At 39.4% G+C, this 13,953-nt stretch overlaps 1 protein-coding gene across 1 annotated transcript in view; it reads left to right on the top strand.

Annotated features, from left to right (window-relative positions):
- Positions 1-3,710: 3,710 nt before the first annotated feature.
- Positions 3,711-13,953, top strand: part of pdcd6 (programmed cell death 6) — a 31,166-nt gene continuing 20,923 nt past the window's right edge. The window contains exon 1 of the mRNA XM_038305715.1: positions 3,711-3,938. Coding sequence (XP_038161643.1) covers positions 3,856-3,938 — 83 coding nt within the window. The 5' untranslated portion in view covers positions 3,711-3,855. The remainder of the gene's footprint in view (positions 3,939-13,953) is intronic.

Below are 13,953 nucleotides of genomic sequence, written 5' to 3'. Positions count from 1 at the left end.
TTTCTAATGTGCTCTCATGATCCCAATCTAAACATTTTACAGAGAATTGTTACGATTTAATTTGTTTGTTGTTTGATGACCAATAAAATGACAGAAAACAGAATGACTTGTCATATCCACCTACTCTTGACCCCTTTCAACAAGTGGTGGGTGAAGTACACAACTGTAGTACTCAAGTAAAAGTACTGGTACTTATAATCAAATTCTACTCAACTACAAGAAAAGTTGCTCAATCAAAAATCTACTTAAGTTAAACTACTGAAAAACTCATGTTTAAAGTGACTCTGATGTTTAAAAATATTTAAATATTTGCAAGTACAAATTCAGTTTTTGGTAGTAATTTTACAGAATCTTGTACCTTTCTGAAATCACTTGATGTATTGACACGTAGAACCACTGACCTACAAATCCTACACCAACTGTAAAGAACTTCAGCATAAAAATGCCACAAAAATAAGGACAAATATTTGGATTATTATTTCTGTTTGGCTCGGAGCTTGTCTGCCCGGGTGTGTGTTTTTCTCCTGGACGGGGCCGCCTTTTACAGCTGCTTTTTGTATCTCTGCTTCTGTCTTCTTGAACCCCAGTCGGCCTCGGCAGATGGTCGCTCACACTGAGCCTGGTTCTGCTGGAGGTTTCTTCCTGTTAAAAGGGAGTTTTTCCTCTCCACTGTCGGTACAAGCATGCTTAGTGTGAGGGATTGCATCTGAGTCAATGAGTCGATGCAATCAACTGGTTTTCCTTAGATAGAAATCTTTGAATCAATTTGACTGTATGATCTGGTTGAACTGTAAAGTGCCTTGAGATGATGACATGTTGTGATTTGGCATTATATAAATAAATTGAATTGAATTGAATTGTGCCGAACAACTTGGCAGCATTGTAACAACTCAACCTTAATAAAATTTTTAATAGGACAAATAATATCTGGCCTGAGTTTTTCACATTTGTAGAATGTGAAATTGTTAATTTTTAAAACTGATTTCAAAATTCAGTCCCTTAGGGCTGGTATCTTGCATGTTTTAGTTATTTACCCTGGAGGTATTACTACCTCTTCAACATGTCAAAGTTATGCATATGCTTACTAATGAGCTGCCATTTAACCCAGATGTGTTTAAAAGGAGAAATGGCTAAATGATCCAGGATATCTCTTCTTAAGAATTAACTTTTAGTAACTTAGTGTGGCTATTTGCATTTCAAGTAAGAAAAGCAGCAACAGCAGAACACAAAGCTAAGCTTAGCCAAAAGGAATGAGTAATAATTACCAGCCTTGGAATGTAGTGGAGTGAAAATGACTGTTAGAGTATAGGTACTGAAAAAATGTACTTAAGTACAGTAATCAAGTAAATTTACTGTGTTTCTTTCCATCACTGCCTTTAGCTAAAGAAAAATTGTTTCTTTTGGCAAACAACTGGCATTTTTCAAATGAATTCAATCAATTTATGACTTGTTTACAAAAACATTAATCTAGAGGCTCTTTAAGAGACAAACAGCTTTAGATATTTTGCAATGTTTTTTTTTTATTAGAAAAAACAATTGTCTTTCATTTGGTGGAAAAAGTTGTGTGGAAAAGTATTAACTCACTTACAGCTTTGCATTTTCCTTGTTCCAGATTATCTAACAACCTTTAATATCAGACAAAAAAACAACAAATAAAGATTTATTTATTAAAGGAAAGAAAATCTATCTGAACCCTGTACCAAAAGCAACACCTCTTGCACTGATCTTCAAAACTAAAACAAAAAACAAACAGCAGGTTTCCCCTTGCTGCAGTTAAGGTCAGTGTTTATGTTTCAACACAGAAACTGGGCAAGAAGGAAATCAAGTAGGAAAGTTCCACAACCATAAACATAAAAGCTCTTTTCCCAAATGTAAGACAGCATAATTAGATTTAAAAACCCCTTTAAAGAAAACAATACACAACTAAATGGGAACTTAGTGTGTGCCGTTATATTCGGCAAACAGCTTGCTAAATAGAAAACCCTGTGCCATGCTAAGTAGTCAAACACAGTGCTGGTAGTGTCATGGTCTGGTCCTGCTTTCTTTTGTCAGAATTCTGACTTTTTTCTCAGAATTCTCATTTTAAACTCAGAATTCTGACTTTAACCTCAAAATTCAGACTTTAATCTCAGAATTCTGACTTTAATCTTAGAATTCTGACTTTTTTTCGTGGAATTCTGACTTTAACCTCAGAATTCTGACTTTAATCTTAGAATTCTGACTATAACCTCAGAATTCTGACTTTAATCTTAGAATTCTGACTTTAACCCCAGAATTCTGATTTTTTTTCCCTCAGAATTCTGACTTTAATCTCAGAATTCTGATTTTTTTCTAAGAATTCTGACTTTAATCTCAGAATTCTGACTTTAATCTCAGAATTCTGACTTTTTTCGCAGAATTCTGACTTTAATCTCAGAATTCTGACTTTTTTCGCAGAATTCTGACTTTAACCTCAGAATTCTGACTTTAATCTTAGAATTCTGACTATAATCTCAGAATTCTGACTTTAATCTTAGAATTCTGACTTTAATCTTAGAATTCTGACTATAACCTCAGAATTCTGACTTTTTTCGCAGAATTCTGACTTTTTTCGCAGAATTCTGACTTTAATCTTAGAATTCTGACTTTTTTCGCAGAATTCTGACTTTAACCTCAGAATTCTGACTTTAATCTTAGAATTCTGACTATAATCTCAGAATTCTGACTTTAATCTTAGAATTCTGACTATAACCTCAGAATTCTGACTTTAATCTTAGAATTCTGACTTTAACCCCAGAATTCTGATTTTTTTTTCTCAGAATTCTGACTTTAATCTCAGAATTCAGATTTTTTTCTAAGAATTCTGACTTTAATCTCAGAATTCTGACTTTAATCTTAGAATTCTGACTTTTTTCGCAGAATTCTGACTTTTTTCGCAGAATTCTGACTTTAACCTCAGAATTCTGACTTTAATCTTAGAATTCTGACTTTGTTCTCAGACTTCTGACTTTTTTCTCAGAATTCTGACTTTGACCTAAGAATTCTGACTTTAATCTCACAATTGTGACTTTTTTCTTAGAATTCTGACTTTTTTCCGCAGAATTCTGACTTTAACCTCAGAATTCTGACTTTAATCTTAGAATTCTGACTTTGTTCTCAGACTTCTGACTTTTTTCTCAGAATTCTGACTTTGACCTAAGAATTCTGACTTTAATCTCACAATTGTGACTTTTTTCTTAGAATTCTGACTTTTTTCCGCAGAATTCTGACTTTAATCTCAGAATTTGGATTTTTTTCTAAGAATTCTGACTTTAACCTCAGGATTCTGACTTTAACCTCAGTATTCTGACTTTTTTGTCAGAATTCTGACTTTAACCTCAGTATTCTGACTTTTTTTGTCAGAATTCTGACTTTAACCTCAGGATCCTGACTTTTTTCTCAGAATTCTAACTTTAACCTCAGAAGTCTGACTTTCTTTCTCAGAATTCTGAGTTAAATTTTTTTTTTTTTCAGTGGCCCTAATCCTCTTCCGTAGCCTCTCCTAGCTCTACATCAACATATCTTTATAAAATGAAGCGGCTGATGCGAGTCATGCTGTCTCATCGTATTGTCCATTAACATATAGCAAAATGGAAAAAACTATTCACAGTTTTCTATTTTTACTTCACAGAAAAAGACGTACGGCGTGACGTCATACGGCAGCAGTGAATGGTTGGCCACGCCCCTGTGCGGGAGGGGATCCGCTATGAGTTCTGTGTCTGATTGAGAGGAAGAAGAGAAACTACAGCAGAAGGAAGCGATCGCTCTGCTCTTATCCTGCTGTGGTTCGTAGTTGTGTGTTTTATTGAATTGTAGTAACAGAGCTTTCTGGTAAAGATGGCGTATCACAGCCCCTACAGAGGCGCCCCGCACACCAACGCTGCTGCGGACCAGAGCTTTCTGTGGAATATCTTCCAGAGGTGAGTGCGGTGAAACCCGCCCGCCTGTCCGCTCCGCAGTGAGCTGACAGGCTTTAAGAGGAAGAGAGGCGGACTGGGTGCTGGTTCCACTGCTTATTTCACTAACAGCCCGTTTGCTCTTTGCTCTTTTGTCATTTCTGACGTTTTCTGTTCATAGTAAAGGTCCACCGCAAATATGCGTGACATGACGGAGGAAATACCACACAGTGTGCCTTTTTTTTTTCTTTAATCATCTGCACATAGAGATATACACCATGTGACTGTGACTAGTCACTTATCTGATAACAGCAACATTTTGAGTCTAACTGTAATACTTCCATTCAGCAGAAGGACTTCTCAAGCCAGGACCTCCAGGAGTCCTTGAAGGTTCCCTCTCTGGTTCCTACCTGCAACTTTATTCATGCCATCACAACTGATTTACACAATTAAGTTAAATCTCTACTGATTCCACAGGGAGAATAAAAAAGGCAATAGTAAAGCCACACTAGAGAGAGAGAGAGAGAGAGAGGCTGATTTACACTCCAGTCAGGCTGAAATGTGTGTCAGCAGCTGTGGCAGTCATAGTAGTAGGCAATCAGGGACATGTTGATTCGGTTTGGCCCCTGGTAATAATTGAAGTTATGTAATACTGCAGAGGATTTGCTTCCAACGCTACAGAAATGCTGCAGGCATTTGGGGGTGTTTGGACCAGCCCTTGCGAATTATTCATGTGTGGAGCAGAACTTGGGAGTAATGCAGGGAGAGAGGTACGCAGATCAACCTGGACGTTTCTTTCTCGTCAGCCTTTCTTGCTTCTAGGGCTGGATAACTGATAAAAGGAAGTAGAGTAGGAAAGGGTTTTTGATTTCAGACTTAATTAACTAATTATCTTTCAGAACCATCCATCAACCCATCTTCTGTATCATTTTCTTTCCTTCAGGTATTCTATTTAAATCCTGACCTCCTATAGTACCTTATACTGATTTTACAAGTTGAACCTCAGGTATTTATTCTTTGAAGATGTCTAAAAAGGGACTGGGAACTCCAGAAAGCTGAGCCTGTATCATAAAGAGTCAAGGTTGTGTCCAAACCCTTTATTTAACAGGAAAAGATCAATTGGCTCAGCATGATTGCTGTTTTATAGTAGTGGTCTTGTCCTCCATCACATGAAGGGTACATAGAAAACTGACATACCAGATACATATTCTTGTCTCTGAAGATATTTTTATATTGTCTACATAAACAAAAGGTATAATGAGAGTAAATGTCAGGCAAACAATGTGACAGTCATCGGTGCATGCATCCTCTCTCTCTGTCATGCACTTCCTCATCTGCAGGTCTGATGTGAATATCTGGCAGAGCCGTTGTGGAATTCCCTGTCATGTGACTCCAGTCAACAGAGCGCAGTTAAGCAACGGGAGGCCTCTGGGTCTATGTGTCACACAAACACACCTACTTTTGGAAGAGTCATTGTTGTATTGTTTGTGGCACATGGCTTATTTCATCTTTATGCTGTTTGGTTGACTTGAAGTGTCACCGCTGGGTATAGGTCCTTAGCTGGTATTGGGATAAAGGTTTTTTTCTACGCTTTTCTTTCTTTTAGTTCATTCAAATAAGATTCAAAAATGTACCAGAGTGCCCAGAGTGAATACTTTAGGGATCTAGGATGGTAACTGAGCAACATTAGGTGTGTTTTCAGCTTTTTCTAAAGAGTATTTTAAAATATGACATTAGAAAATTTGGTGAATATGGCAAAATTTGAAAATGGGGGAGTGGTAGCCTGTTGGTTAGAGCATTGTGCATTGTCTGCGTGTGCGTGCAGGGAATGCAAATGTGCCCCTGCCGCAGACACTCTGGCGCACCCTTCCCAAATTGTAGGTGACTGCAGACAGTGCCGCAGACAGGAGGCCTCTGATTGGTCAAATCTATATCCGCTCTACACCATGTGTATTTCCTGTTTGGTACCTTACCGGCTTGTTTGGTTTGTATGACAGAAATTGCGGAAAACGACTCTTGAAGGTGGACCAGCTGGAAGAGTGAGGTTTGGAGAACGCTGGGACCCTTTTTCCACCTGGATCCCTGCTCTTTTTGGCCCTAATGTCCCTCCGTTGTCGCACAAACTTGCCCCTACTACCTCGCCACCTCGGCCGTATCTAGACCCACAGCTAGTTCGTGATTGTCCCTCTTGCGATGTGGCGTGGAATAACATAGCTCAGACCACGCTTCAATATTGGACATAAATCTAAAATATCTGCGACAAGCTTATTAAGACACACTGCTGCAGGGAGTTGAACCAGCCCTTTAACCCCAGACTGCTCCCTGGGCGCCACACAATGGCAGCCCACTGCTCTCAAAGGGGATGAATTGAATGTGTTCATGAGTTCATTTTGTTGCTCTGTACTTGTGACAGTGTAATGACAAAAAAAATAAATAAATGAAAGAAAAAATTTTAGGTTTGCTTGAGCTGAATTTTGGCTTTTGCGAAAAGGGCCTTTTTCAAATTAGCTCTTAGCGAACTTTTAACTCACACGACTTTGCTGTTTCTGATGTCGACATCTTCCCAAATGGAACGACATTGCGCTATATGCCACTCGATTAATTCACTTCAGACCAAATGGAAATACAGAAATTTAAGATTTCCCCTTTTTTTTCTACTTTTTAAAGTTTGCTACCGCTCAGACAGCAGGACCCATAAGGAATATGTACGAATTCAGCCAAAAATTGTGCACAATGTTGAAGAAATCATAATCTAGTTAACTGCTCAAAAATGTATTTTGCATAATATAGGCTCTTTAAGGAGTAACTACACCATAATAAAACTAAACAAAAATTCAAATAAATAATATACATTTTGCCTTAACCTTTCTATTTTGTTGGTACTCTCACAATCTTGATGTTTCTGTGTCAACTTGTCAAATACCATGATATTTGATTTTGGATTTTTCACACCAGGAAAGTTCTTTCCACTGCAGGCTTTCATTTTTATTTCCTTTGGCCCAATTTCTATTTTAATTTTACTTTTTGCAGCAAACAGAGTATACCTCAAAACAAAGCCATCCACAGCATAAAAATTTTTTTTTGGATGCTACATTTACTACTATGGTGGATCACTAAGCTCAACAAGATGTATGCTTTTTGCCACGGATTGGACTGAGGCCAGTCTGTATTAATAAGCTACCGTAATTGGGCCAGAAACCTTTTGGAAGTAGACTGAGACCACCTTAAAAAGTGGGTTTTTGTCAGTCTGGAGTAGAATTTTCTGGTTTTTACTCAAAGTTCCACATAACGTCCAGAAACACACTCTGTTCTGGTTAAAGCAGACCTACAGGTGCTGGTCATAAAATTAGAATATCATGAAAAAATAGATTGATTTCAGTAATTCCATTTAAAAAGTGAAACTTGTATATTATATTCATACATTACATACAAACTCATATATTTCAGATGTTTATTTTGTTTAATTTTGATGATTACAAATGACAACAAATGAAAATCTCAAATTCATCATATCAGAAAATTAGAATATTACTGAAGACCAATAAAAACAAAGGATTTATAGAAATGTTGGCCAACTGAAAAGTATGAACATGAAAAGTATGAGCATGTACAGCACTCAGTATTTAGTTGGGCCTCCTTTGGCCTGTATTACTGCAGCAATGCGGCGTGGCATGGAGTCGATCAGTCTGTGGCACTGCTCAGGTGTTATGATAGCCCAGGTTGCTCTAATAGTGGCTTTTAGCTCTTCTGAATTGTTGGGTCTGGTGTATTGCATCTTCTTCTTCACAATACCCCATAGATTTTCTATGGGGTTAAGGTCAGGAGAGTTTGCTGGCCAATTAAGAACAGGGATACCATGGTCCTTCAACCAGGTACTGGTAGCTTTGGCACTGTGTGCAGGTGCCAAGTCCTGTTGGAAAATGAAATCTGCATCTCCAAAAAGTTGGTCAGCTGCAGGAAGCATGAAGTGCTCTAAAACTTCCTGGTATGTGGCTGCGTTGACCCTGGACCTCAGAAAACACAATGGACCAACACCAGCAGATGACATGGCACCCCAAACCATCACTGACTGTGGAAACTTTACACTGGACTTCAAGCAACGTGGATGAAGTGCCTCTCTTCTTTTCCTCCAGACTCTGGGACCTTGATTTCCAAAGGAAATGCAAAATTTACTTTCATCAGAGAACATGACTTTGGACCACTCACCAGCAGTCCAGTCCTGTTTCTCTTTAGCCCAGCCAAGACGCTTCTGACGCTGTCTGTGGTTCAAGAGTGGCTTGACACAAGGAATGCGACAGCAGAAACCCATGTCTTTCATACGTCTGTGTGTGGTGGTTCTTGAAGCACTCACTCCAGCTGCAGTCCACTCTTTGTGAATCTCCCCCACATTTTTGAAGGGGTTTTGTTTCACAATCCTCTCCAGGGTGCGGTTATCTCTCTTGCTTGTACACTTTTTTCGACCACATCTTTTCCTTCCCTTCGCCTCTCTATTAATGTGCTTGGACACTGAGCTCTGTGAACAGCCAGCCTCTTTAGCGATGACCTTTTGTGTCTTGCCCTCCTTGTGCAAGGTGTCGATGGTCGTCTTTTGGACAACTGTCAAGTCAGCAGTCTTCCCCATGATTGTGTAGCCTATAGAACTAGACTGAAAGACCATTTAAAGGCTTTTGCAGGTGGTTTGAGTTAATTAGCTGATTAGAGTGTGGCACCAGGGGCCATCAATTTTGAACCTTTTCACAATATTCTAATTTTCTGATATGATGAATTTGAGATTTTCATTTGTTGTCATTTGTAATCATCAAAATTAAACAAAATAAACATCTGAAATATATGAGTTTGTATGTAATGTATGAATATAATATACAAGTTTCACTTTTTAAATGGAATTACTGAAATCAATCTACTTTTTCATGATATTCTAATTTTATGACCAGCACCTGTAATATGGCATTCTGTCTAATGTTCGTTAATAGCCACTAGGAGCACTTTTAAAGCCATAACAATGACAAAAAACACAGTTCTACAGCAGCCTTTAAAAGTTCTAGTTGCTCTTCTTTAGATCAAAATTGATCTCTTATTGTATACCAGCCACTTCATGTCTATGAGTTTGAAGGTTTGTTTTATTTTCCCGCCTCTTGCGTCCCTTCTTTTTTTATGTGGAAAGCAGAGAGGGCGTTGGTCCACCAATGTTTCCTAATAGGAAAAAGTGAAACAGGGGGAAAATGTGAGCAGAACAACTGGCTCCTTTTGGTCTGGTTCATATTGTCCTGACCCGGTTTGTTATATCCAGGTTGTGTTTTTGACAGAAATGAGGATGGAAACACCAGATGGTGCCTGTTCTTTGGGGAAAAAGAGAGATTTAATGATGCTTTTCAACTTTTCTCCTTCCTACACTTGCGAGGTCACTTTGCCTTAGGCAGAGTGAGAGATGGGAGGGTTTGGGAGAGAAAACATGCCGTACGTTTTACACACACACTTGCTTTTCTTTGAGAAAATCAGCCAAGTGTTTGGGAAAGGATGGGTGCCTCCACAGCACTGCGCCATGGCCGACCCAAACCGCCCTTCACCTCCTCCGGGACAAAACCTTCATTTACTCTGAGCTGCAGACATGTTTTTTCTTTCTGGTTCCACCAAGCAGACCGAGCAGGTTTATATTTGTTTTCCTAACTCAAGCGGTCAGAAATGCACATAAAGATATTGCTGATGTCTGCAGAGAAGGCCACGTAGGCTTCAGCAATATTGCATACCACAGCTGGGAGCAGAAGGCTCAGCTGCCAGCGGTGGGCTGGTCCTCAGAGAGTATGTGAGGGTTTTCCCGTCCTCTCACCCTGCCGCTCGCCTCTGCTGGTATGTTTACCGAGAGATCGCTGCGTCAACAGGTCAGGCCCAGTGGGTTGCTAAGGAACAACTGAGTCACTGGATGTTTGACTAACCTCCTTTATAAGTGTCATTATCCGTCCTCTTAACATCCTCATGACTGTGCGTCTTGAAGCAACTTTTTCTTAGACGTCCACCATGCTGAAACCTGCCTTTTGCATGCCTTCTATGAACGGGACTTTTCTCCTGATCTGAATGTCGCAATCTTCTGCATGTGTTTTCTATTCTGCAGAGTTAAGCATAGCTGCAGTCAGGGGCCCCAGGCAAAGTCAGGCATGGGGCCCTCGGAATTGAAAAGACAGCACATAAAACAGACCCATTATACAGAAACAGAAATTTAAATTGAATGGACAAACATTATTTACGAAATTTGACTATCCTTAGTGATGCTTTAAGATATCACTAAGAAACAGTTTCTTGCAGAATTTAGGGTGTCTACAATGGCTGTTCTTGTTTCAAAATGCCACAATCTAGAAATAACTCAGCAGTATGGGACGTGCAGAGACCAAAAACTTTGTGAACTCGAAGGCTGCTTCAGAAATATGCGTTGAATTACTGCGGGGAAGTAAGTTAGAAGCTGGATATTCAAGCTCCGCTGACTTAGCAGCACCTCTGTCGCGGTCGATCCGATTCAGGAGCTCAGACATCGGCCAGCCGCTCTCTGTTGCTCCTTCTTCTTAAAGGCAGGGTTTCTTTTAGGGACTGTCAAGACATTTCCGAACCAAGCACTCATGAGAAATAAAAAATAAATAATTCCCTTGTCTTATGACCAACTGAAACAATTCGTACTTCTTGCTAAGTCCTGAGGTGTACAGATCCTGGAAATATGGAAGATTGCAGCCAATATGTTGACTCCAAAGTCTCCAGTAATAGAAAAAAGTTGCTAGACTTGGCGCTAGGTGCTTTTTTTTTTTAAATAAAAGCGCTAGAGGGGTCTGAAAAGTCGCTAAATATGGCCACAAAAGCGCTAAGTTGGCTACACTGCTGATGGTTTGCTGCTGTCTGTTTGTTTGGACCTTTCTACACATGCACAGCATATGTGCACTAGGGGAGTGGCGGCCTAGTGGTTAGGGCAGCTTAGAATCCTGAGGTTCTGAGTTCGATCCCCACTCCCACAGACTGCCACTCTGGGTCCCTAAGCAAAAAGACCCTTAACCCGGGCGCCGCACAATGGCAGCCCACTGGAACTTGGGGCCCAAGCAACTGCCTAGTTTTGCCTGATGGTAAATCCACCCCTTGCAGCAGTGCAAACTAAGTCAAAGGTAAACATTCAGGTACATCTACGGTTTTCTCTTTGCTTCCTCATTTGCAGGACTTAGATTTGTCTTGCCACTGAACTATGCATGGATTAAGATAGTGTCTGCTTTAAAACATGCTGGAAAACCTGTTGAGTGACATTTCAGATTACTGGAAGCTCGTTTTTTTAATTTATTTTTTTTTTTTTACATCCCAGCTGTATTTTTTTCAACACAGCTGTAGGTTTTCACAGTGGTTGACGAGGCGGGCTAACTCATGTGCTGCCAAACCACACGTGATTTCAAGAATTTCTCATGAGAAACACGCTGAACAAATCACATTTTTACATGTTATTATCTTGTTCATCCTTCCAGATAGGAACCACTAGTTAGGCCTCAGTATGTTAATGATTAGATGCTAATCTAATGAGGAAAGATTAATCTAGAATGCTAATTAAAACATTTACTTAAAACATTTAATCTTTTTGCTGCTGAAAATTAACCTGACAACAGCCAGATGCATGTCTCGCTCCGCCTAGCTCCGCTCACATACATCTGGGAACCCGCCATAAGAATTGCCTTTATTGAAGGCTGGGCCTTATCAAAACTCCTTGCATATGATTGGATAAGCCACTTGTCTGTCATCTTTATCGATGTGCTATTTCAACCACTCACACCGAAGCTAACCGGGACGCTGTGAGAGCTACGCAGGAAAAAAACAAAACAGAACAGCCGACATCTTGGATATAGCAACAGTGGAATCAGCTCAATGTCGGTAAATGATCAATGTCGTTTGTGCCATGAAAATGTGCGGATAAAAGGCAACATTGTGCACAGCAGACTTATTTTAAAAAAAGAAGCCAACCAAAAAAGTATAGACGAACGACTTAAAGAACTCGCTTCTCCACTACGTCACATGCAGGAAACACCCGCCCTGCGTCCTGATTGGCCAGACCATAAATTTGGTTGGGGAAATCACTTTCAATGAGCGGTGTCCCAGATGTATGTGAGTGGAGCTAGGCGGAGCGAGACATGCATCTGGCTGTTGTCAGGTTAGCTGAAAATACCAGAATTTCCCCATTGTGGGACAATAAAGGGATTTTCTATTCTATTCTGTTCAATTTTATGATGATGTACTTTCCCCCCAATGTTTTAACACATTGTGTGACAATTTGAAGAGTTCACAGCCCTTATAATCATTCAAATAAACCTTCATATCATCAGCATAATTCAATATAAGTTTTATAATTATATAACAGATATATGACTCTTCAAAGATCCGTTTTAAAGTATTTTTTTTACTCTTTTGCCTCCTTCATATGATCGAATGAATAAATACCATTATTTTTTTTTTTTTAGAAACAAATAATGGTATTGATTAGGGCTGGAGGAGTTGGGAAAAATCAGTACAACGATTGCAGCTTTGTTTCGAGTTTCTTTTGTACCGACCACAATTATGTTGCTGTTGCAGTTTTTTCATGACCTTTAGAGCTTTGCTTTGTCTAGAGTCCATTGTTGCAAGACTTCAGTGTAATCCTTGTGAGAAAGTGCTTATTTCTATTTGCATGCCTGGAATTTGGTTCTAGCTTCAACTCTCTTTTGCTTTCTGTGTAGCGACATGCCGGGTGGTATGAATTCAAATCAACATGATAAATTGGGCAGTTTTACCTCAATAATGATAAATGCACGATAAATGCTCAGGCTCCTCTATCAGAAATAAAGGCATATGCAGGAAATGTAGCTGATCTATTTGTAATGAATTTCTTGAATAAATCACATTACATATTACTTTCAGTTAACTATTAAAGTATTGTACCCATTCAAGTTTAAACATTCAGCAATGCCTCATTGAACAGGAGGACAATTTTACCTCTTGCAAAACTTTTTGCGCGAAGGTAATGGAGCCTTTTGCACATTTTTGAACTCAACAGGGTGGTTATGCTTTAGGAGGTGGTGGAGGTTGAATGTTTTGCTTTGGGTAGTTCCAAAAGTTTTTAGACAAACTTTGCATTTCGTGTTTTTCTTTGCTCGACATCTATGGCATAATTTTGGTGCCACCGAACTGAGCGTGCAGTGAGAACTCGTTTAAATTCGTAAATGCGCTCTCAACTTCTTCTCTGTGCATTTAGCTTCCTCTCTGGTCTCGCTCTGCTCCACAGGATCAATTGATGCAAATTAGTTTACAGCTGTGTTAGACGCTTCTTCACTGGCCTCATCCGCCATTCTCTTTGTTTACGCGTCTGAATTGATGGGTAGAGTCACTTGATTAAGCAAACTACCCAAGTCTAAAAGGGGAAGGAAATACCAGCCACCAGCACACACAAGAAAAACGGTAGAATTCTGTTTATTTCTTTTACCGACATGGGAAAATTGTCGCCGGTTATCGTAGTGAATGACGGTAACCTTAAAAACCGGGTTTATCGCCCAGGCCTGCGTCAAACCCACTTAATGACACCTAAAGGTCTGCAGTGAGAAATGTACTGTCTTGCTCTCGTTAATTGTAACACGACCAACACTGCATCACGTGCAAATGTGATCGGTTACCCAGCCCTAGTTCTGATTTATAGTTGTAGAAATAAGTTTAAAATTTGAGTTTTCAAGGCTCCCTCTGTCCGGCTGTCCATCCAGTTTCAGAAAAAGTTAATCGGATTAATTGGTTATTAAAACTAGTTTAATATTTGGATATCTTGACATCTCAGAATGCACCATTTGCTGAAAAGACATCCCACAGAGAAGTAAGCCCCTCTTTTTAAATTTGCTTTAACCAGCACAATTAAATTGTCATAGATTTAGCTTTAGGCGTTCAGTGATTCATCTGTTCATTGAAAAATAGTCTACAGATGAATTGATTTGCAGACCAACTTCTTTTTCATCCAAGTCTGTCCATCAGGTTCCTATATGGTCTGTACTGGTTTACTTGGTTTACT

The sequence above is a fragment of the Cyprinodon tularosa genome, unplaced genomic scaffold (assembly GCF_016077235.1).
Source record: "Cyprinodon tularosa strain WSP-4 unplaced genomic scaffold, ASM1607723v1 ctg561, whole genome shotgun sequence".
NCBI lineage: Eukaryota > Metazoa > Chordata > Actinopteri > Cyprinodontiformes > Cyprinodontidae > Cyprinodon > Cyprinodon tularosa.
Note: the sequence above shows the minus strand (reverse complement) of the source record. Positions and strands in the feature narration are given on the sequence as shown.